Source organism: Salmo salar, chromosome ssa26, assembly GCF_905237065.1.
Source record: "Salmo salar chromosome ssa26, Ssal_v3.1, whole genome shotgun sequence".
Lineage (NCBI taxonomy): Eukaryota > Metazoa > Chordata > Actinopteri > Salmoniformes > Salmonidae > Salmo > Salmo salar.
Window position 1 is genome coordinate 12,530,382 of NC_059467.1, and position 25,736 is coordinate 12,556,117.

General features: G+C 43.2%; 1 protein-coding gene and 1 long non-coding RNA gene across 11 annotated transcripts in view; one reads left to right on the forward strand and one right to left on the reverse strand.

Moving 5' to 3' along the window:
- The window catches only part of LOC106587308 (uncharacterized), a 50,841-nt gene extending 34,327 nt beyond the window's left edge, over positions 1-16,514 (forward strand). The window contains exons 4-5 of the long non-coding RNA XR_006762245.1: positions 4,950-5,141; positions 15,833-16,514. This is a non-coding gene — a long non-coding RNA (uncharacterized lncRNA). The remainder of the gene's footprint in view (positions 1-4,949; positions 5,142-15,832) is intronic.
- Positions 1-25,736, reverse strand: part of znf536 (zinc finger protein 536) — a 189,288-nt gene that overhangs the window by 63,742 nt on the left and 99,810 nt on the right. For 8 of the 10 annotated variants that reach the window (XM_045708868.1, XM_045708874.1, XM_045708870.1 and 5 more), the window contains one exon: positions 4,925-5,092. The exons of 1 other annotated variant lie outside the window; for it this stretch is intronic. In XM_045708868.1, the coding sequence (XP_045564824.1) occupies positions 4,925-5,092 (168 nt within the window). The remainder of the gene's footprint in view (positions 1-4,924; positions 5,093-25,736) is intronic. One more of the 10 variants, XM_045708875.1, reaches the window with a different exon arrangement.

The window sequence follows — 25,736 nt, forward strand, 5'->3', positions numbered from 1 at the left end:
CACAGAGAAGAAGCGCTCCGTCCCAGTTGAATGGCTCTATGGCTATTTGGACCAAATAGTGGAAGATGCAGTCCCTTCATATGAAACTAAAACAGACTTTAACTGACACAAATGAGCAAGAATGTACATATGGAAAACATGTGTCTGTATATCACGGTAGTAGTATGGTGGTAGTTGCATAATTTGACTTACAATGCAGTTACAACATCTCTACATACATAAACGGTGTATATAAATATTCATACATATTCTTGAAAGGTAAAATGCAATCATGATTTTTGCCAGAAAAGTGGATCTCCTTTACCTTTGGAGAGATAAATTACTAACAGTATCTTAACATTAAATGCATCCTGTTCGCAATTACAATACATTTTAAACCAAAGCCAGATTTGGAAGAAAAAAACAATAAGCAGAAATTCTAAGCTTGACTTTTTGACATAGTAATGTTCCTGGCATTTCTTTTGAATAAGTTACAGCTAAATATGTGAAGAGCAAGGGTTGTTGTAAATAGTCCCGAATAGAAGAATGTTTGTCAAGTACTGTGCGTGTGTATATATAGCTATACCATGTTTAGATTATACACATGGAAACCATTTTCCCCCGTTTTTTTGTTTTTTTTGTTGCATTGTTACGCAAGACTGAATTGAATGATTTAAGTCTCGCTCTGTAGTAAATCATGGATATAATTAGCAAATGGCATACTGCTCAAGTAATTTATCATTATTTGGAGGGCACCATTCCAGAAAAAGACTGTAGGATCTGCAGACCTACTGCACAGTTCTCAAATAAAGGGCCACAAATACAAACTCAATACAATATTGATACCAGGGAGAGAGAAAGAAAATTAGAGGGAAAGGGAGAGAGCGAGAGAGAAAGGGAGAGTACCGTGTTATTTTCTTTTACACAAGAGCGAGTTTGAAGCGTATATTTAAAATAAACCATGCGAGATGAGCTTTTAACCCAATAAGTGCTTATCCTCTAAGCAGGATAACAGGGGCTTGGGCTGATTTAATAAGGAAACGTCCCTGATGCAAATGATCATTCTCAATTCCTTTAACTGGACAAAATTATATTCTAGGCCCAAAATTAGAGTGAAATTAGAGTGATCTGTTTTTTTTGGTTAACGATGAAAATGGGCATCAACACCACCATCCAAATATTAAACAGCATAAGAAGACATGCTTCATCTTGGGCTTCAGACATCTGAATGTAACCAGTGATGTAATGGTACTGTAAATAAATAGGTGGTTAAACTCTGATCGGCGGTCGTGGTGAATAAAGTAACGCTTCCTATACTTTCAATGCATTTTTCCAGAAAAAGTGGGTAAACTGTTAGGCAAAAAAACTAAAGTGGGTAAACTACGTTTACTTGCATTTAATATAATAATAATATAATATCTGCCATTTAGCAGACACCTTTATCCTCCACAACACCACTGAATATAACTAAACATATGATACCTATCTAAACAAACCTTGACGAGTAATCAATGTACACATGGCTGGGAAATGTATACCGTAAATGTGTGGTGTGTGTGTGTGTGTTCTTTGTGGACCATTTGGACTCGCTAAGACATCTGCTCAATCATTCGTCAGGGGCATGTGTGATATCTGGGGAATATACTGTATCCTGCCTTGCAACATTACACACAATTTACTGCTAAAGGTCATTACGTACCCGTTAATCCACTTTTAATTGATATCAGCGCAAACAGCACAACCTCTGCGGAACACAACGGATCTCCATGGCACAAAAGAAAGGAATGATCATTTGCCATTGTTTAGAAATATATAAGTTTCTCCCCCTCAAAAAAAATTGCAGTCAAGAAAATATATTAACACAATCAAGGAAACAAAAAAATGGAAACACAAATTCATAAAATACCCGGGGCAAACTATTTTACGGTCACCTGCCACAGTACTATAAGAAAAATAGATTTCCATTACAACTATTATAACGCTTCAATGTATCAATGTGTTCATCCTCCCAGTGCCGGGACATAGCGTTTTTCTTGCTCTACTTCTTTAAGCAGTTCCTCGACTCCCAACAGATTTCATCTGGATTTGGATACTTCGTCACAGCTCCATAGTAACCACTCAGAATAAACACCCAGAGCCGCTACAGAGGGGCAATTAAAACAGTTAATAGATATGACATACTTTAAGATACATTTCCATATGGCTTTACGTAACGTTGAAAGGCGGTTTTGCACTGGAAGAAGTGCTGTTATTCAAATCTTATCCGGGCTGAACTGGGAAACCCTTCGGAAAGGAACCAATCCAAACGCCTAGCCTTTTAGTCGCTGTTAAATAGCATTTAATAAGCAAGGCTGTTGGTTAGCAACAAACATCAACATGTGTGTTAATAAACAGTAGTGTTGCTACACGCAAAGAGGTACTAGTTTTGGGAAAAGGTAGGGAATGTTAGCATTGAACCTGTTCATGAACGAGAAAGGGAAATAACAGGGGAGGGAGAGCGAGGGGAGGCGGAGATGGAGAGGGTGAGAAAGAAATGGAGAAATGGAGAGCGGGAGAGATGGAGAGAAATGGAGAGCAAGATCATGGGTCCCCATTGATTCATTCTGATTGCAAGGTGAGGTTAAGGTTATGTGACATGGGCGAGGCCTGGCTCTTTCTCTTGTCTCCGTTTAAAGGTGAGTGGAAACTCCACTGGTTATTTCCCCTAAAGTTATGCATAGCCATTGTCAAGATCCAAGACCTTTTTATTTTTTACACACAGCTGCTTACTGCTAAATACTGCCTTGTCCAGAAGGGGACAATCTGTGTCTCTAATTGCTGTCACTGAAGCCTAGATTCATTATGTGACTTTCCCATTAAAATGTGAGCATTAATTTGTATAATGAAATATCACCCACTGCAGTGTTCATTAACTGTGGCCCCACACTGTATTCTGCACAATGTTAGCTACCTAGAAACTGTGGTTAATTTCACTAATGGATATTTTCCCACTCACTGTTCAAGAGGAAATTAATACTGTAACATTAGCTCTTTAACTTTTAGAGAAATTTAAATTCACTTCATTCCTTTCAACAAAATGTTAGCGAGTCATTAATCTAACATTGTGTTGCACAATGCGAGCACCTCTCAGTAAGCAATGCCATTGTGCTGTTCAGACTGAATTAGGATGAAGGATGCATTATGTCATCTCCGAGTTCCACTGTTTTGCCATCAAGGAGGAATCTTCATCGGATGTAAAAGTCATCGCCTTGATGTAATCATAACCATTTCGACCTGAAGTCAATCTGATAATGTACGAGTGATTTAAAGGGCAACACCTTGTAGATACATCAGACGGTTTCTGTGTCTGAAGTGACCATGTTGAGTTGTGCTTACGCAGGGCCTGGCCTGGCCTGCTGCACTGAGTGAGTTAACGGAGGGCCTGAGATGAGGCCTCTGTTTCCTCTCTGCTGAAATATGGCCCTTCTGGGGACCCTTACTGTACCACTCAAAGCAGGACATAACTCAGCCCCCCCTCTGTTAGGTAACAGATTTCCATGCTCCCCCGTCCTGTCCCCTGTCCCCGTCCCCGGCCCCTCCTCTACTGACGGCGAGGTATTCAGAGAGGTCTGCAGAATCAGGGTTGAGGCTCCTCTCGTTGACCTGGATGTGCTATTTTACACAAAGATCCTAATTATGGTAGTGCACAAGTGCTCCTGCGCTACGCCGAGCTACGAGCTACGCTGGCTCCTTAATTCCCCTCCAGACCAGAGGTATGTGGTCCTTATTAAAGGGGGGTGGGGGGGCACAGTTTGGGTGGTCTCCCTTCTCTCTTTTTAAGTGCATGGCGAAAAAAAGAGAGGGGAAAAAAAGCAAGCATTGATTTCCTCAGCTGCAAGAGATTTCCATTTTAAGTTCTGAAGGCTTGAGCCATGCCTTTACTGGCACTTAAGGATGACATTTTTCTTTTGGGGGGGGGGGGGGGAGGACTGTAAAATGGTGTCTTCAGATACAGAGGTCAGGGCATCAGACGCTCTCTCCGAGAGCATTCACAGTTAAATGTAGAACAAGAACAGAGGCTGATAAGAAATGAAGTGCTAAATACCATGAGGTCTCCATGAGTACACAGGATGTACTTAGTCATTCCCGGGCCTAATCTGAGAAAGAGAGAAAGCAATGCAGAATGAAGAGGTATTGTAGCATAGTGTAGTAGACTGTCACTAGGGCGTACACTCAAGCTCTCCCCTCAGCCAAGTAATTAGAGCTCAGCTCTGAAGAAATGCTAAACACTCGTTTCTAGGGTCATGCTCTTTTGTGTCTGATATGGGCTGACTCATAGCTCTATGCCATGGATTTTCACAGGTGGTCCAGTACAGTACTCTAAGCTACATTCCAAGAAGTACTCCAAAGCTACAAGGTATGCACAAAACACACTCAATGCAGAAATATGGTGTAGAAGCCATGCTGTAGCATACGCAGCACGTAGGATGTCAGAGTAGCCTGTTTGGACAATTAGCTGAGCCGATGTCCTTGATCTAAGGCGACCTTAGAACGGCCTACATGTGACATTAGCCTGGATATTTACTGGGGCATTTCTACCTTGCAGTGTAGTGAGGTATAACAGCCTGCTCTGGCTCTTGCCAGTGGACACCGTGTCCACACCATTACTCTCAATGGGACCACCTCTACCTCCCAGTAGTTAACACAGAAGGTCATCCAGGTAGAGATATATTTTGACACTCGTTTGTTAGATACGGCTAAGATTAGAACAGTAGCTACAGTGAACCACTGAATGCCATTGTCCCATTAATTACAGCATATTTCCAGGAAACAGCTGCGCGCTTTGAATAACTGCCCTCACCAATGGTATCGAACATGGCCAAATGGGGTTGACTCAAGTTGTAGGCAGAGAGCGGTGTGGCAGAAGGGAGAACGGTGACGGCAGTAATATCCAAGGGGAACTCACTCCACTGACCTGTGTGTATCCTCAGGTGGACCTTGAGGTGGTGGGAGGTGCGGAAGGTCTTCCCACAGTAGGGGCAGTCCTTGATGGCCGAGCCCAGGCTCCTGTCCCTGTGCTGGGAGGGGGCCTGCTGAACACTCCCTGCTGTCTTCCCCAGGTCATCCCCGACATCTTGAGCAACAAGAGAGAGACACACACAGACACACACAAAGGAGGAGCGGTGAGTGTCACGTCAAACCGTCACCATGTCAGAAAACACACTTTCACTTTTGCTTTGTCCTCCTTTTCCATCCAAATCTGCTAACACCACACAAAGTAAAACACATCAATGGGTTCACGTTTTGCCGCTATTTCTCCCCCCCATTTCAAGCTGACAGAACGCTGACAGTTCATAAGCTTTCAGGCTCCTTTAGAAACACCGGGCCGACCCCCTCCACACTCTCCCACTCCCGTCGGAATGTTTTATCCCCGCTATCCTCATTTTGTGGTAGCATATGGCGGATTGTGTTGAAATGAACAATACAGAAAAAGAAACGGCTACGTCAGCAGTGGGCTAACGCGTCTCCGTAGCGCCCTGATTTTGACAGGTAGCATCGCTTCTGTCAGAGATACGAGAGGGTGATAAGAGTGACCCCGCCCTGCTTGAACTGCCACTAATACTGCAGAGACGTGTGGAGACCAACAACTGCTCTCCACATAATCACCCGAATCTCAGGAGGAACTGAAATAGATTTGAAAAGAGTTGACGGCAGCACAATCATAAGGTGAGGATGTTATCTCACACGTTTATACGGGTCATGACCTCATTACATGACCAGCTAACTGTGGAGATGGTTTCTCAAGAAGTCCTTGCAAGCTCTGATGTGTTATGAAAGCTACACTCTAGTCAAGCAGAATGACCGATGAGGTGGAGTGAACGCCAGAGCCCAATGCCAACATAACAGCCTTGTTAACCACATACCCTGTTGCATCACGGGTAAGCAGTAAGAAGTACCAGTTTACAGTAAGATAAAGTATTCTGTTTATGGCTCCACCCCATCACCCCCCCCAGAAGCAATCTCTGGTCCACATCTGCTGCTTGTGTTTTATTCTTTTTTTTCTTGAGTCCGGCACATGACATGGTATGCGTGTGGGGAGAGAGAGCGTCTGAATGGAGCAGCCCACTAAAGCAACCATGCATCACAATCAAAAGCATTTCTTCCAGTAGCCAAATCTTTTATTTTCTTCCCCACCCCATTCCACCCTCTTTAAGAGTCAAATAAGGTTTAAAGAAAAGCTAGACTGAAGTCAGAAAGTCCTCCTACTGCTGGCACTGATCACATGATTCTACACCCACACTGCCAACATACAGTGTACTATTGTATTTATGTGGATGTGACCCCCCCCCCCCCCCCCCCAAGGCAACAGGCATACAGTGTTGAACAGTTTACATAGCCTTACCTGTAACAAGCATGGCCCCGTTCATACTGTACACCCAATTCTGATCCGCATGTGACCTTTCCAAACCCACCCTCTCCGAACCAATGCACAGACACAAGGCTTTTTTAATCAATACTCCCAACATGTCTGCAGTCCATATACAGATGTAGGATCTTAATTTGATCACCTTGTTGCAGGAGAACTTTCCCGCAGCGCAGGAACTTTTAAAATTGTAGTGTATTGAGGTTTAAAAAAAGGCTTCTACAGTTTGTAGTTTCCACTTTACCCTTATGAAAAATGTATCAACTGCTTCAAAAATGTGCATTAATTATAATCCACATAACAGTTGACATTTCCTGTTGCTGCAGGATTATTTTCCTGCTGTAAGAAACTGGCTCAAATTAAGGGCTCAGAAACAACAATAGCGTTTGCTGGCCGAGAGGACTTACCACCTCGGAGCGTAATGTGCACACCAATTTTACATGAAGGATCACGTGAAAAACGCCGGCAGTCAGAAGTCTCCAGCTGCTGGTCCCTAAAGCACAGCGCACAGACGATCGACAGACGAACGCTAGATCCCCATTCGGCACAATGTGTGCAGAGCCTTGAGATCCTACATCTGTACACATACCGTACTGTAACCAAATTCTCCACAAACACATTTTACACCACTTGACATATCCCCTCTTGGCAATGTTTCCTCCTCTCATGTAGCAAATACAGCTCCACCTGTCCATCCCAGATGGAGTTGAATTAAACCCCTAAAAACACAGCTTATGGCCAGCCTCATCCTCTGGCCCCCTGTGTGGCAGGGTTAATAGTGATCCTGTACCAGGGAGAGGATGCTCTCCCAGCATTTAACAGTCCTTCAGTAACGAATGTTCCAATCGCTATATACTCGCACGCAAACAAATACACACGCACGCACGCACACACACACCAAAACTTCAATGTATCTGTTCATGTAGTGTATGGATGAGAGAGAGAGAGAGAAAGAGAGAGAGAGAGAGAGATAGTCCCAGGCGATGGGCGTCCAGCGTGGTTGTCCTTAATCAGCTGACTGATCCCAAGCTTTTAATAGGGCTGTTCCAATTACTGTAAAAGTCATCCTGCGCCGTATAACCACAAATATTGACAGTTTATTGCACAACACATTTATGACATTTGAAGGTCACCTCATATATTACACGTCGTCTTTCAGAGGCGCGAGTCTGGGACAGAGAGATTCTCGATAACTCGCCACCTATAACTATTCTCCATGTATTGATTTTCCATTGCTTTGCTCCTTTTTATGCAAAGGAAAAAATCTGTAAGAGACACAACATTAAAATTGATTGTCACAGGCAAGCCACTGGCTTCATCTATTACCCTGTTAAATCCTGCTACCATCATCTCTCAGAGACTAGTATAGTGCACACACTGTTAGTGTACCGTTAGGCCACAGCCAGTGTTATATACATGTCTAATGCGTTAAGTTAGCTTAGTTCAAGTTAATATTACCCAGAGGTGAGCGAAAAGCCTTACATGGATATAGTCAGATGCTTTCACTGTTGTCATGTCTTAGTGATCAATGTCATTTTTACAATTGCTATTGATTTAACAAGCAAGTAGTGCTAATAAATAAAATGGCACAATTGAATTAAACATCCCCAGTATTGCCGTACTTATCTTAGTACACACTGCAAACTGCAATTGTGTGGCTTGTTATTTTTCCTTAGCTAATCTATTACACTGTACTCTTATCCGAACACGCACTGCTTTTCCAGTTACATACAAAGTGACACATCCAGGCTCTGTTGCAGTGGAATAATATCACACACACACGCATATATAATTCAGACTTTCTGATTTGAGACCAGCTCTGATTTTATTGGGCTCATCCAAATGTAATGGAACATAACAGAACAAAGGGGCTGAGATCAGATTGGAGCAGAGTTGTACAGGCCATCTGGGAGGAGGATGAGAATCAGTCATTCTGGCTGCTGTCTGTTGCACTACAGCTCTGACACCAGGAGCTCTGCTAGTGACAATAAAACAACTCCTCAACCAACCAAGGGGAAGTGCCACAGGAGCCCACCGACACATACAACACCCGCACCTGTGTGTGTGTGTGTGTGCGCGTGTCTGTGTGTCTGTCCTCTGAGGCAGCCCCTCCAGACGGACCACACCCTGTTCCCATTAATGGAGAAAGCAGCAACAACACCAAAGAAATAACTGAAGGGAAAAGGCCTCTTCCTTAATGGTGCTCTTTCAATCACACTTCCAGGCTAAATTGTTCTGTGGTTTTGATTACAGTGATATCACTTTCGCACAAACACACACAAAAAAAAAAAAGAATAAAAAAATTGTGTCATAAAAACACAAGATGTCTCCCTCTCTCTCTCCATTATTCTAACGCATCTTGTGTTCTGTCAGAGCCAGTGCCCTCTCCCTCGATGTAACTACTGTCAACGGTAAGGAAACGTGTGGATTTCAACAACAAAAAAGAGAGAGCAAGTAAAATGTGATGACATCATTTGAAAGGCATTAGGCTTTTAAAAATGCGCCCGGGGGGAGTTGATTTCCTTACGCCGGAGCAACACAACACCATCCGGCTGATCCCCTGTTCTCTTTTTTTTAATTTGGACGGGTGCCATCTTTGTGAACGGCTGGTTCATGCGAGTTAATCAATTTGAGGTTTAGTTACACTGCTGAGGCTAGCATTCTAGCCACTGCTAGAAAGTCATCCGAACTCGTCGAATTTATTAACCAAACACCAATTATCATTAAACACCACTGCATTATCCCTGCTTTTACTACCTGACAAGGACTACTTAATGAAATTTTTGATTAAAGTTATTTAGTGTGTGATTTATGGGCACAAAACTCCTAATGCAGACCCCTATGCAGATGCTAGTGAAAGCACTTTTTGGGGGGAGGGAATGGGAGTACACCAGGGGCCCAGAACCCTCTAAGGTATCACAGCAACCAGCTTCAGACCAGGAAAAGACCACAGGCACACGAGATGAACCCACCAACACTTGGGCAGAGGGTGCTATCGGTGGCCCTGTGTAACAAAATGAAATAAAATACAATTAATAAGAAATTCAGAAAGTGTTTACCCCATGATGTTTGTGAGATGAAACAGCCGCAAAATGTGCTACATATAAGGCACGCGGGTAAACAGGGGCACCAGATGTTCTTTGATGTTAATAATGGCATTTATTATTAATATTAATTAGACCGCATTCAGCAATACATTTGGGCCATTTCCAAGTCAATTAAGCAAAATGGCATTCGGGAGACGTTGAAACGACATTTTAAGGCAGGTGTTCAGCAGTCCCCTAATAAAACATTTTCACAGCTACTGATAAACAACTATTTTGGGCTGCTTTTGTCTATGTCGGCAGCCGGGTACTTGTTTTCTTGCTCCAAGCAGCGCCATGACTGAACCCTTCATTTATATATTAACAGAAATCATTCTGTCTTATTTCCATTGTCAATATAACATAAATAGCAGTGATTTGATTAGTATAATAACGATTAGGCTTTGGCTTGGCAGTGAGTTGCTTATGTGCATACATGCACTGTATATGAGCCAGCAAAGTCCACACAGACTGGCGAGAGAGATTAAACCAGATATGAAATCATGATTATGATAATAACAATTTGTGAAAAACACTGCGGATTAAATCTACTGTTCACCAATTTTTTTGGAACGGCTTCATTCTAGGGTACGGCACACAAGGCCAAATAGACACTTCAACACCAAATGCTGCTCTCAGCCTGGTCTCTCCTCACAGACCAGCAGTGTACTAGTACCAGTACCTGCATCAACAGTAAATACCAGTCTGAAAAAAAATCTAATTACAGAGCACATGGTAGTGCAGCCCAGTGGGGGATGCGTTGTCTATATTATCCCGGACCCTATGTGTAAGGGGAAAATAATGCAATTTTAAAGCTCCATCGTGTGTAATCTGGACCTTGAAAGGGAAGCCCCACCTCAAGCTAGCTCTTATTTGGCAGTAGTTTTTTTGGTTTTTTTTAAGCTCCCCGAGGCTGAGCCATACAATGGTACATTAACAATCTGTGCATTCATTTATCAGGGAGCTGGGTTTTGGACTCTGTGTTTATGGCGCACTGTACTTATCATCGCTGAAAATTAATGAACATGCCTCCCCTTGCAACAAACATGCACCTGTGCCGCAGAGATGCTAATCACAAACATTTATATTTATTAGCACTGGTCTCACTAAAATTGGTCTTATAAAAAAAAGAGGAGGAAAGATGAGCCTTTTTCTGCCTGCTGAAGGCAGAGGAGACATTTCTAAATTGTATCGTAGCACATTTATTCGCTTATTTGTTCCCAATTTTTGATCGATGAAGAGGTAGGGGAAATTACGGTTAATACATTTTCTGTTTAATTTCCATATTTTATGGATTATTCCTCAGAAATGAAGCTGGAGTCAGAACTCCCCGATGCCAAAGACCATACCTGTACAGCCTTATTGAACTACAACACATAAAATAATGTGGAGCTCCATAAGGAATCATTCATCTCATTCATAAAGAATGTTTCATATCATGGTATCATTTTGGAGGATGGCTAAGCTAGCGTTTTAGGATGCATTCGACAGTGGACATCCCCTCTGCTCTCCACTCCCTCCTCCTCTCCCCCTCTCCCTGCCTCCTCCTCTACCAGTGACAGAAGGTGCATCTCTCCCTCTGTAAAGGCTATGCCTCTGCCGAGATAGGGGAACAGCAATGGTGGCATAAGTTTCTGCCTGGCACGGGCCCCATCTTTGTTTTCTCTTCTCAAGTCTGTTTCAGGCTTCAAAGAGCATTGAAAAAAAAGACCCAGTCACAGCTAAAGAAGCACTGAGGTCTCACTAACGTTATCATTCTGCAGGATGATCACAGCTCCAGGGAGAGACGGAAGGACAGAGGGTCGGAGTGGGACGGAGACGTCCACCCGGACGCCGCTGTCTGTCCGTCTGCACGAGGGGAGCAAGGGAGGACAGGGACATTTCACAGGGCTAAAGGGACTTGTTGAGGTGGGCGTCTTTTAGGACACAATGGCCAGGAGGAGGGTCTGGGGGAAGGGTATTAATCAGGGTAAATATTCATCATGCACACTGTTTGGCAGGAAGTGAGTAGTTATCATTAGTGAAGGCTGAGTAGGTCCTGTCTTCACAGGGATACTGTGCTTTCTATGGATTCAGACTGGAGGAGGATGAACAGGAGGAGGGGGAGGAGGGTGGGGGCAGGGCGATAAGGTGAGAGAGGAAGAGAGGCCAGGAGATAAGAGAGCATATCCAGTACTGATGCGCCGATAGCTCATACGTCTCTGTATAAAGGAAATATAGCATGTCCTACGTGAACAATTGTTATCCTACAATCATGGAAAACAAAACTACTTGGTAACACAAGACGTGTTCCAGGAAGACAACATATAACGTCTTTACAGTCCGCTGTAACAACGCTGCATGCACGCACTGTACCTTTAAAGATGCAAAAAAAATCATCTTCTGCTATCATTGATTTCCTATTCATTTTCCACCACACCGAATCAACAACAAGCACAATGGGCAATCATAAACTGGAGTTACAGATACACATTTAAGGCTCTCTACCACCATGTACAGTGTGTGTGTATATATATATATATATATAAAACACAGACACTACTCATGGGCATTAATATGGAGTTGGTCATCCCTTTGCTGCTATAACAGCCTCCACTCTTCTGGGAAAGCATTCCAATAGATATTAGAACATTGCTGCGGGGACTTGCTTCCATTCAGCCGCAAGAGCATAAGTGAGGTCGGGCACTGATGCTTGGCGATTTGGACTGGCTTGCAGTCAGCGTTCCAATTCATCCCAAAAGCATTCGATGGGGTTGAGGTCAGGGTTCTGTGCAGGCCCTTTTTGTATGGACCTCGCTTTGTGCACGGGGGCATAGTCAAGCTGAAACAGGAAAGGGCCTTCCCGAAACTGTTGCCACAAAGATGGAAGCACAGAATCGTCTAGAATGTCAATGTATGTTGTAGCGTTAATATTTCCCTTCACTGGAACTTAGGGGCCTAGCCAGAAGCATGAAAAACAGCCCCAGACCATTATTCCTCCTCCACCAAGCTTTACAGTTGGCACTATGCATTCGGGCAGGTAGTATTTTCCTGGCATCCGCCAAACCCAGATTCATCCACCGGACTGCCATAAGGTAAAGAGTAATTCATCACTCCAGAGAATATGTTTCCACTGCTCCAGAGTCCAATGGTGGCGAGCTTAACGCCACCATTATAAATAAAACACAGAAATATCGTATTTACAGTATACAGACTCTTTGCTATGAGACTCGAAATTAAGCTCAGGTGCATCCTGCATCATTGATCATCCTTGAGATGTTTCTACAAGTCCACCTGTGGTAAATTCAATTGATTGGACATGATTTGGAAAGGCATACACCTGTCTATAAGGTCCCAAAACAAAGCCACGAGGAGGACGAAGGAATTGTCCATAGAGCTCCGAGACAGGATTGTGTCGAGGCACAGAGCACCTAAGGTTCCTCTGTGGAGATGGGAAAACCTTCCAGAAGGACAACCATCTCTGCAGCACTCAACCAATCAGGCCTTTATGGTAGAGTGGCCAGACGGAAGCCACTCTTCAGTAAAAAGCAGATGACAGCCCACTTGGAGTTTGCCAAAAGGCACCTAAAGGTCTCTCAGACCATGAAAAATAACATTCTTTGGTCTGAAGAAACCAAGATTGAACTCTTTGGCTTGAATGCCAAGTGTCACTTCTGGAGGAAACCTGGAACCATCCCTACAATGATGCATGGTGGTGGCAGTTTCATGCTGTGGGGATGTTTTTCAGGGACGGGGATTAGGAGACTAGTCAGGATCGAGGGAAAGATGAACGGAGGAAAGTACTGAGAGTTCCTTGATGAAAACCTGCTCCAGAGCGCCCAGGACCTCAGGTTCATCTTCCAACAGGACCTCAGGTTCACCTTCCAACAGGACAACGACCGTAAGCACACAGCCAAGACAACGCAGGAGTGACTTCAGGACAAGTCTCTGAATGTTCTTGAGTGAGCCAGAGCCCCCATCCAACCTGACAGAGCTTTAGAGGATCCGCAGAGAAGAATGTGAGAAAGTCCCTAAATACAGGTGTGCCAAGCTTGTAGAGTCATACCAAAGAAGACACAAGGCTGTAATCACTGCCAAAAGTGCTTCAACAAAGTACTGAGTAAAGGGTCTGAATACATATGCAAATGTGATATTTAACTTTTTTATTTTGAATACATTCGCAAAAATGTCCCAAAAACGTTTTTTTTTGCTTCATCATTATGGGGTATTGTGTGTTGATTGATGAGGGGGAAAAAAACAATTTAATACATTTTAGAATAAGGATGTAACGTAACAAAACGTGGAAATAGTAATGGGTTCTGAATACTTTCCGAATGCACTGTATAGTGTACTGTATATACAGTTGAAGTCGGAAGTTTACATACACCTTAGCCAAATACATTTAAACTCAGTTTTTCACAATTCCTGACATTTAATCCTAGTAAAATTCCCTGTCTTAAGTCATTTAAGATCACCACTTTATTTTAAGAATGTGAAATGTCAGAATAATAGTTGAGAGAATGAATTATTTCAGCTTTTATTTCTTTCATCACATTCCCAGTGGGTCAGAAGTTTACATACACTCAATTAGTATTTGGTAGCATTACCTTTAAATTGTTTAACTTGGCTCAATTGTTTCGGGTAGCCTTCCACAAGCATCCCACAAAAAGTTGGGTGAATTTTGGCCCATTCCTCCTGACAGAGCTGGTGTAACTGAGTCAGGTTTGTAGGCCTCCTTGCTCACACACACTTTTTCAGTTCTGCCCACAAATTTTCTATAGGATTGAGGTCAGGGCTTTGTGATGGCCACTCCAATACCTTGACTTTGTTGTCCTTAAGCCATTTTGCCACAACTTTGAAAGTATGCTTGGGGTCATTGTCCATTTGGAAGACCCATTTGTGACCAAGCTTTAACTTCCTGACTGATGTCTTGAGATGTTGCTTCAATATAGCCACATAATTTTCCTTCCTCACAATGCCATCTGTTTTGTGAAGTGCACCAGTCCCTCCTGCAGCAAAGCACCCCCACAACATGATGCTGCCACCCCTGTGCTTCATGGTTGGGATGGTGTTCTTCGGCTTGCAAGACTCCCCCTTTTTCCTCCAAACATAACGATGGTCATTATGGCCAAACAGTTCTATTTTTGTTTCATCAGACCAGAGGACATTTCTCCAAAAAGTACAATCTTCGTCCCCATATGCAGATGCAAACTGTAGTCTGCCTTTTTTATGGCCGTTTTGGAACAGTGGCATCTTCCTTGCAGAGCGACCTTTCAGGTTATGTCGAAATAGGACTCATTTTACTGTGGATATAGATATTTTTGTACCATCTTCACAAGGTCATTTGCTGTTGTTCTGGGATTGATATGCCCTTCTCGTACCAAAGTACGTTCAACTCTAGGAGACAGAACGCGTCTCCTTCCTGAGCGGTAAGACAGTTGTGTGGTCCCATGGTGTTTATACTTGCGTACTATTGTTTGTACAGATGAACGTGGTACCTTCAGGAGTTTGGAAATTGCTCCCAAGAATGAACCAGACTTGTGGAGATCTACAATTTTTTTCTGAGGTCTTGGCTGATTTGTTTAGATTTTCCTATGATGTCAAGCAAAGATGCACTGAGTTCGAAGGTAGGCCTTGAAATACATCCACAGGCACACCTCCAATTGACTCAAATGATGTAAATTAGCCTATCAGAAGCTTCTAAAGCCATGACATAATTTTCTGGAATTTTCCAAGCTGTTTAAAGGCACAGTCAACTTAGTGTATGTAAACTTCTGACCCACTGGAATTGTGATACAGTGAATCATAAGGGAAATAATCTGTCTGTAAACAATTGTTGGAAAAATTACTTGTGTCATGCACAAAGTAGATGTCCTAACCAACTTGCCAAAACTATAGTTTGTTAACACGAAATTTGTGGAGTTTTAATGACTCTAACCTAAGTGTATGTAAACCTCCGACTTCAACTGTATATATATATATATATATATATATATATATATATATATATATATATATATATATATATATATATATATATTAACTCTGATGCTATATATATAGCATCAGAGTTATATAAGCATCACAACCATTAACCACTATTCAAACATCAGTTTAAAATTAACCCAGTCTAATTAAGAACCCATAATAAAATAGTCATTATCAAGGGGAGAATGTATACTGATCAATACCTCAATTACATAAATGTGCACTTAAAGATATATATTATCATAAAGGTGATGAACACACTTAACAAGGCCACAGAGGAGAGGTGCATTTCAGTGTGCTGTGCTTCAATTCAAGCTGTGCTGAATTGTACTGAAACTATCCCTCTCTCTCTCTCTTCACTCTCCTTTCTCTCTCCCTCTCTCTCTCCCTCTCTCCACAGTCAGGGTGCCCGTAAATCCAAAGACCAAGGACGTTTCCCGTTTTCCTCTTATATGAACTTGTCCAGTGTCTCGGAAAATGAAATAAAAAGATTTATACTGCTGCTCCAAACACCGGTGTGTCTCGTGAGTGAGCCATACTATCAGAATACATTAGAGAAAGGCCAGATTTTGGCAAAGTGGTATTAAAACAGTGGCCCTCCCCACAGCTCTACCTCCTCTTCAACAGTCCCTCAGGGTTAAACTAGCTCAGTCAAAATGACACCACTAATCAGGATAATACTAATAATTGCCTTGTATTATAAAGCAAGAACCAAATCGAAATGTGATTTCTTTCCGCTGTAAATCCCCAAAAAAGGAGATCCATGCCAATGAATGAAAAATAAAAACCTGCCTCCCTCCTTCAGTCTGCGGTGTCTCAGAACCAAATCCCATGCTGTCCTCTCCCCTTCTCTACTCGTCCCATAGCACCCAGTCCACCCAGTTTACACAGGCAATGCCACGCCTCACACATACCCCTATTAAAGAGCACGCTCTGTTCCACTGGCGGAATGTTCATCTGTTATGAAGGTCATTGACAGAGAGTAATAATCACCATTGGGGATCTCACAATTTGCCATTTCAGAGCATTGCAGCAGCGCTGATGACTCAACTATTAATAGACTCCCCCTGCCTTATACGAGTAAAAACTATTCTGGTATTTTCACCCCCCCCCCAAAAAAAAACATATGTCTTCATTCCATTCGTCATTGTTTTCTTCTACGGAGAGGTATCTGACATTTGGAGAAAATGAACGTGAACCTAAAAGCCCGAAAGAAACGGTACACCATGGTTGGACGTTGAAAATGAAGTCACATTGTTAAAACAGAGACGGCGTGGAAACTTTCTCTCCCTGCCTCCCTCTTAGAGTTGTACCAACAAACGGACATTTAACCAGACACTAGGATTCTCTTATACTGATCTAATGCACTGAACCGTTTTTACACGCAAACAATAACAGTTTATTCTAAAACTCATTTACTCCCGCTTAGTGTTGCTAGGGCATTCAAACATATGTGTCCAAACAAATAATTCAAGCTTAAGCTATTTTTATCAAGCTCAGAGCATTTGTTCTTTTTAAGTGATCAGCATTTATGGAATGGAGAATGGAAGTTTGAATCCTTTATCCACAGAGGCTCAACATTTCAAGACTAATTACAAATTAATCTGCATCTGTATATCTGCAATAAGAGTGTATAACTCCTCTCGCTAAGAACTATCTGTTATATATTTATAAACCTCCACATACAGGAAGCAGGCGGTCGGGCAGGGATAGACAAAACCCAAAGACCATGACATAATTGCTTGCCGTCTATATCCATACAGCGACATCAAGGCCGAGGATTGTGAATATTAATAATTGATCATTAGCTTGATATGTCTAAGCGTGCTCAAGTTTGGTTTTCAAAGTTGACTGGCTCCATTAGGCCACTACTCAGGCCTGGAGTGCTCTTGACTAGAAGGTCGAGCATGTACACAGAGTAAGGTCTCTCTCTCTCTCTCGCTCTCTGGTGGGTTCTAAACAGGGAACACTATCACTTCAAATGTGTTGTCAACGCAACTCATGGGATAACAAATTAGACACAAAGTAATACTGAACTTTGACTATGATTGCTCTGATGACCAATGAAAACGAGGCATACTGTACAGTAGGAAGCTAATAGACCGAATGAAACACCATGTCCCATGACTGTCTGCATTGAAAGAGTGGTTAACACTTCTGAAGCAGAGTATATGGCTGGATATATGGAAACCAAGGCGACTCCCTGGGCCTTCAACTTGTACCTGTCACCTCCGGCTGGCTGAACTACAGACATACAGACACAAGCTCTGATTGGTTGCTTCATAATGTATTTTTTTAATTAAACCTTTATTTAACTAGGCAAGTTAGTTCTTCTTATTCTTAAATTCTTATTTACAATGACGGCCTAGGAACAGTGGGTTAACTGCCTTGTTCAGGGGCAGAACGACAGATTTCTTTTGGTCACTGGCCCAACACTCTAACCACTAGGCTACCTGCCACCCCAAAATGTATACAGTCCTTAACTCTCTCTCTCTCTCTCTCTCTCTCTCTCTCTCTCTCTCTCTCTCTCTCTCTCTCTCTCTCTCTCTCTCTCTCTCTCTCTCTCTCTCTCTCTCTCTCTCTCTCTCTCTCTCTCTCTCTCTCTCTCTCTCTCTCTCTCTCTCTCTCTCTCTCTCTCTCTCTCTCTCTCTCTCTCTCTCTCTCTCTCTCTCTCTCTCTCTCTCTCTCTCTCTCTCTCTCTCTCTCTCTTCATTCTGGGCCTGGATGATGGTACACTCCCATGACGGCGAACCTCTGGGCACCTTGACTGCCGTTAACTGCTTGTGGCACGAGCCGAGGAAATGGGTCATTAAATCAAACGAGCCAGGGCCAACCTCCCAGCGTCCCAGATCTGTTTCCAATCAGATAGCTTCCTTTAAAGGGAGCCAGGATCTCACTCGGCATTAGCGTCATCAAAGCGGTCTCCACTGCTACCTCCGCTACCGCTCTAATCTGCATGTGAGCTGCACAGGGGGAAAGGGCAGACATCTTGTGATGAGGTAAATACTTCAAATGTTAGCCACAGGAGTGTCGTCTTACCCTTTAAACAGACACAAATTTGTGATACAACCTCCTCCCAATCTCTCACCTCCTCTCTTACTCTCACCCCCCCCCCCCCCCCCCCCTTTCTCTCTCTCTCTCTCATATGCACATAGGCACACACATACAGTCTGGTCAAAATCCCCAGAACAAAACAGCAAAATTAGAGTTGCTTTAAACTATCCAATGGTAACAAAATGTGAAGGAGAAACTCTCTCCACACTTGTTGCCTTTACCTCGACATTCTCTTTTTTCTTTTCTTTTCTAGAAAAAGATAAATGAACACCATTTCTTGCACCTGTCCTACCTTCCCATCCTCCCTAAAACGATAAGGGATTTCATTAACGTGAGAACGCTTGGGCTGAAAGAAACATAATTGCTTCAGTGTTTTTGTTGCCGTCGCACCCGCCCTAATTTCTTCCTTCCCTTACTCTTGACTGTTAAGTGAATATTATATAAACAGAGAGGATGAGGCAAGGTTAAAATATTGAAAAACTGCGGTCATGTTAACACCAAACAAGGAGTAGAGAGAAACGAAGAAGAGGAAATAAGATGAAGTACGGTAAAAGCATGACAGTGGGTGTAAGTGATATGATCAATCGGGAAAGATCACAGCATTCCGTAATGATTTAAGCACTAGGACTGATCCTCACCGGTCCTTGATGGATAACTGTATGAAAAAAAGATACATAATTTTTTGACTTGCCATTTACACAGCATTGCACCTGAAAGCCGGGCGGAATAATAGACAGTTTAAAATGTCAGGGAACTAACTAAGAAAGGGAGACGGGTTGGCCTACGGAATGTTAATTAGAACAGCCGCCTAATGGCCGTGGCAGCCCCGAGAAGGAATGAGGAAGTGCTTCTCTGAACTACAAAACACTTCCCAGATATACTTCAGTCCAATTAGTTAGGCCCCTTGCTTGGGATTTTGGAGATGACCAGTCACAAACCAAATATATCTAGTTATGAAACCCAACATAAGAATATTCTCCGTCTGGAAACACATGTATAGGATTTACCTATCTATCCCAGAGCAGACCTGCATGTTGAGCCGGAGCCAGAAGCACATGATTGTGTTAATTAATCTGCCATTGTGAGCGGGGGGGGAACAGCTGCAGTGGCTCTGGTGGCTGCGTTGTCAAAGCAAAACAATGCAATGTTAAGCTTCCCCGCTGAATCTTCCATTACAAAGGAGCTCCAACACAGGGCTAAATTCATAAATCCACAGATCCATTTTAACCAGCACTAATGTCTGACCTTTAAAGGGAAAAAGGTTTTAACATGCTTCATTTCGGCTTGAAATATGGTCAGATATGTGATACCTAGGATTTGGGCCAATTCCCCGAGCTTTGAAAAGAAACAAATTGAGAGAGAGAGAGGGACGGACGGAGAGATGGAGAGAGGAGAAGGTAAAAGAGGCCTGATCTCTAAAACAGAGACAAAACAGGATTCACCAGCTGGGCGTTGGTATTTGAAAACAATACATCTAACACGATTAGGAGGGATCCATCGATCGCTGTTATGTGGCTTTTATTCAGAGGGGAGGGGAGGGGAGTGCGAGGGTGGTTGTAGATTGATTGCGTGACAGCTACAGACGATGGCCCGTGAAGACGTGGCTGATTCCCACAGGAATAGGTCAACTCAGTCATAAGTAATTGCTATGGAAATACATCGCGTTTTTTATGTTCATACAGTATGGCCTTAAGACCTAAAACCACAGATCTCACAATGTTCCCAAAACATGTATCTAACAGCTACCACCTAATATTACCTTTATTGTGTTGGTCTGATACGCGTACCCATATGTCAAGCACGGGCGAGTCAGAAGAAGTCAACTTCTAGTTAATGAAGAAAGCCCATGGCATGGTATGAATTATTACTGTGGTGTACGCAGTAGAGACATGTTTTTGCCACCGGAGGTTGGTGGAACCTTCATTGGGGAGGACGGGCTCGTGGTAATGGCTGGAGCGGAATCGGTGGAACGGTATCAAACACATGGTTTCCATGTGTTTGATGCCATTCCATTTGTTCCGTTCCAGCCATCATTATGAGCCGTCCTCCCCTCAGCAGCCTCCACCGGTTTTTATAATACAATTTACCCATACGTCAAGTGCATGCGAGACAAAATAAGTCAATTTATAGTTAATGAAAAAAGTAGATGGTATAATATTAATTACTACTGTGGTGTATACAGTAGGAAACATGTTTTTATATTACAATGTATGAGGAAACAGTCAAAACAGGGAACAGACATGTTAATCTAAAGAAAATGTTGTTTTTTAGCGATTTAGGCTGGATTCATTTTGGAGTTCATTTGCAGATTTGGGTAATCTCCATTGGCAGTCTGTTAAAGTCAGATAAACAGACTGTGATAAATACAGGAGATAAATAGCTACATAGAGAATTAGACACTGGCAACGGTCTAACACAATCTACGGGCTATTTCCGTCAGGCAGCAGGCCACAGTACAAAAAAAACACACTGATTGAGATAGCAGCTAGATGCCTCACCAACACCATGCTGGAAAATATGGTGTGTTCTTGTGAGCTCGTTTCCAGAGAGACGGAGATGCACCCCAAAAAGCATCAAAATGTCTGGACCTGGCCCCACACTGCAGTGGGAGCCCGTCTGTTGAGGCAAAGCCCCTCCAAGAGCCCACGCAGCATGCAGTTAAAGAGAAAACATCTCCACAATGAGGGAGTGATTTTACAATGCAATCAACGGCTGCTACTTCATTTAGTAAGGGGTATGTGGGGATACTGGGTAAGGAATATCTATGGTCTCTGAACCAAGTATCCGTTTGCCTCAGTCTGACAGTAGACACGTGTACCATTGAAATCCCAATGCATAACATCGCGACATGATTTGTTATAAACAGTGAGGGGAGACAGTACTTCCTCTGAAACAGCTAAGATTTCAGCCTTTAATTGTAGCTAAAGCGGGCGAAACCAGTCGTAATTCAAATGATGGGCTGTTACCTTCATAGACGCACTGTGATCTGTGCGGACGCACACTGCAGAACGGTGACAGGGTGCCAACACGCATCTCAAAAGTGTCGCTCGCTACAGCACCTCACCTGTCCAACACGTTGGATATTTCAGAGAGCCATCAGATGTTAGGCTTACCGCAAAGGAGAACTCAACACTTGTCAACTCTGCAGGACAGATACGTAGCTTTGAAATGCTGAACGAGATGGGTGGTCATTATCTGATGGCTGCATCGCCGGTTATTAGGTCACCTGGAAATGGGAAGTTGTTTCCAGTTGGTTTATGGTGAAGATTAACTCGACTGGACTTCTTATGGTAAGTCAACTTCAATCCAACAATAACTGTGTATTGACTCCGGTGATGTAAAAATCATCTTTATGGAAATAGATCTCATTGAATGGGTGCCATGTTCATACTGTGAGCAGCTTGTGTCTCCTGAACATAATCCAGAAATGTCCTCTAAACTTTTCTCTCCAAACTTTCAGATGGTCCTTTTTTTTTCTCTCTCCCCGAGAGACGAAAGAAACAAGACAAAAGGCTGATCCTGTGTTGTTGAGGACCAGCATGAAAGGTATGAAATGTGAGGCCGGGGCTCAAAGACCCAGAGAGTGTGGGACCAAAAGCGATTTCACGTCCTCCTCCGAATCCTCATCTCTGTGTCTAATAGCAAATACCTGATTCTGGCCACAGGAGCACTGCACCGGCACGATTACACCTCACCTGCAACCCACGCCAGGAGAGGTGGCATTTGGCCGATCCGTCGCCACGAGGGGTTCAGTCACGACTTAGCCCCACGTCTTAAGGGGGGGGGGGGGGGCTGGTGGAGGAACACAGGGGAGGGTTGAGCTTCCCCAAAAAGCCCTGGTTAAACCTGTGTCCTGTCTCCAGAGGGAGCAGCTCACTTCAGACAGGGTCGAGGCCTGATGTTCAGAGCAGAGCTCCATCCCGCTGAGAGTCGGAGGAAACTTTGAGACAGAGCCTGATCCCGTGCCTCTGGTGAGCTAGTGCATCAGGTCACGTAATCAATACAATACAATGCCGTAGCACTGCACTGGACTAGGAGTTTGAATAAGGATCAGATCATTCCTTTAGTATAAACCAGGCCTGGAACGGCGAGGGCACTCAACTTAGGCAATATCACTGGCTCTGCATTTACTGGGACTAGCGTCACAGGAGATATAGGCAGAATAACAGTGTGGGAACTATGGGAGCTGACACAATGTATATTCACCTTGGTCTACCAAGTCATAAAGGTGTGACTTTAATAACCCCCACAGTTTCAATATATACGTTGAGAGGAAAAAACGCAATGTTCTGAGCTTATGTTGTTTCATCTTCAGTGAGTTAAACACCTTTGGTATTTTGTAAACAAACATGGCTAACAGCTCTTTTCACGTGAAAGTTAATCTCAAGCAACATATGCTCTTAAGAAAAAACAATAGGTGTTAACCATCTCAATTGCAATCGTGCTAGATCTTAGACAAACAAACACTTTGCTTTGTTACCAAGACAACTGAGACAATATGACTCCTGCGGCATTGTCAGAGCTGCTACTTCCTGCTCGTTATGTGTGACAAGCCAAAGTGGAGCTCTAGAGAGTCGACTGCATTGACTCCAGCTCCAACCCACTGTAGCCTATTGCCGGTAAGATTGTCAAACTAGTATCCACCTGGGCAAACAGTAAAAACACAACACAACACAACACAACCTAGAGCTCACACACACTTTACATTTTTTTCCTTTCTTTTTTTTTTTGTGTTGCATTCCATAGCGACAAAATGAATTCAGCTTCAAACCTAATTAATCCACAAAGGTTTCGTGTCTTAATCCCCAAAGTCAAGGGGGTTATTGTCCTCACAAATGAGGTCAACGTTCCTCCCAGTGGAAATAAGGGAACAGGAGTGAGAAAAAGGACAGAAACAGAGAGCAAGAGGAGTGCTTTTCTCTCTGTGATTCCAGAGCAGAGGCCAGGTAAATAAGGCTTGAGGAGGTGACCTGTCCAGGGGTTGTCACTGCTTACCCAGGAACTAATATCTAAACTACGGTAAGAAGCATTCATTGCCTAACGCCATAATATGAGCACACTACACCCGTATCCAATAGAGGACACAAACTGAGCATGCTCCAAAAGGAATAGAGGGAGGGCAAAGGAGATGGAGATAGAGACGGAGCGGAGGAGAGGAAAATAAAACAGCCGCCAATCACGACGCAGACCTTTCGAACCAGGAAGATCAAAAGCTGGTTTCCACGGTAATTGTCGCTAAGGCAGGCTCTGACAGTGCAGACACTGAGCAAGGTTGCGTGACACATTAATGACAACGATACAATCCTCCGTCTGCTTTGGATGGGAGAGATGAAACACATGCCTGTACCATCCTGCCTCTCCCAGGGCTGGAGCCAGCGGCCCACTCAGTGTCACGGTGGAGCTCCCTGTGAGCGGCCCCTGTGTGTCCCTCCCTGGTCCCTGGGGCCCATAACGCAGTCCAGGGGACCGTTTGGGCAAGGGCCTGCTGGTCAGAGCCTTCCCAATTAGGATAACCTATCAGGGCTTCAGTGAAGAGAGGCAGCCAATCTGGAGGCTAGTGGGAACCCACAGCAGAGGATTCAACAGCTTGGAGAAATCTGTTTCTGTATCTAATTCACAGTATGGTAAGGGGGAAATGAATCTACTGTAAAGGCACAAGATCAAATTGGCAAAAAGGAACACCTAACACAGAACCGAGAGCTGTTTATTCTGCCCACACTGGTACGGCTGTGGAGAGGGCCCATACGAACCCAACATACAGTACAACACAGTCTCATTAGTAACTCCTAAGTTGTTTATGATTACCCATAATTATGAACACTCCCAAGAAAACCTAAAAAAAAGAAAAAAACAAGGGAGACATGAAATAAATGGTGGGGGGAAAAAATGACGTAGACTTGTTACAGACATTTTCATTTCAAAATTCTTCTTTCAAGCTGGTGGAATGAAATTGGTTTACATTGACATCGCTACCGCTGTGTTTGACACATTAGTTTAAACTGACAGTGAGAATCAAAATCTGGGAATGCTGCTTTACTCTTATGCTCAATTTAAAAATCAGTTGTCAAAGTCAGTGTTTGTTGATTTTTATCGAGAGGATTATTACATTTTCAGAAAGTGACAATTAAAAATGTCCATCATGCCATAGGCATCAAACACCAATCTGTAACATGCGGGTGGAATGCTAAACTACTGTAAGCAGCCTATTAGCGGCTGTAAACTTAGTGAAAAGCTACTAAGAAAGGATCAATAGTAAATATTTGGTGATTTGTCCAGAGTTCTAAACTTTCCAATAAAATACATAATCTGTTCATCAATATCAGATTATACAGGGGAAGTCTGGAAATCATTTCCCCCTGTACAGAATGTCCCTTTCGAGTAAAGAGCTATTCCTCTGATAGCATCTGTCATAAGAGAGGTTTTCCCCATGACTGTTTTAAGTGAAAAATGATGGCTCCTCAGGTCATCCTAGGGTCACATACGGTAGAATAGACGCAATTGGATAATGACTCTGACATGGGGGGGGGGGGCAGTTGGTTAAAGACTCAATTGAGTCTGCTCTGGCAGGCAGGAGAAGAGAAACCAACGGGTTTACAGAGCTTTTTGCATCCGCTGTGTGCGCCACCCGTTTCCCTCCATCGCAGAGGATATACAGAGGAGAAAAAAGACGATTTAAAAGACCAACAAAAAAAAGACGATTGTTTATTGATTTTATAATAGGCTTAGTGCCAGAAAAATAAAGTGGGGGTCAGTCTACGTGGTCAACGAGAAGCAGTGGCGGGACAAACACAGGTTTACACGCAGGTAACAGGGATTGAGTCCAGATGCCAGGAAATCGGAGGACCCTTTAGTTTCCCCGACGTTGCTCGTGGCATTGTTATCCTGCTTATAAACCTGTGGACATAATCGCTCCGCTCACAAACAGGGCACGGCTTCACGGGCTTCAGAGGAAAAAGCACTATGAAGAATGGATAAAACAACTCAAGATAGATATATCTATAGTCCATCCACATACACTGGGAAATGAAGCAACTGTTGTATTTTCCAGTATGACTGATATAGAAGGAGAACATTGTGGCTGATGATACCAGCACAACAGAAATATATATATATACACTGCTCAAAAAAATTAAGGGAACACTAAAATAACACATCCTAGATCTGAATGAATGAAATAATCTTATTAAATACTTTTTTCTTTACATAGTTGAATGTGCTGACAACAAAATCACACAAAAATAATCAATGGA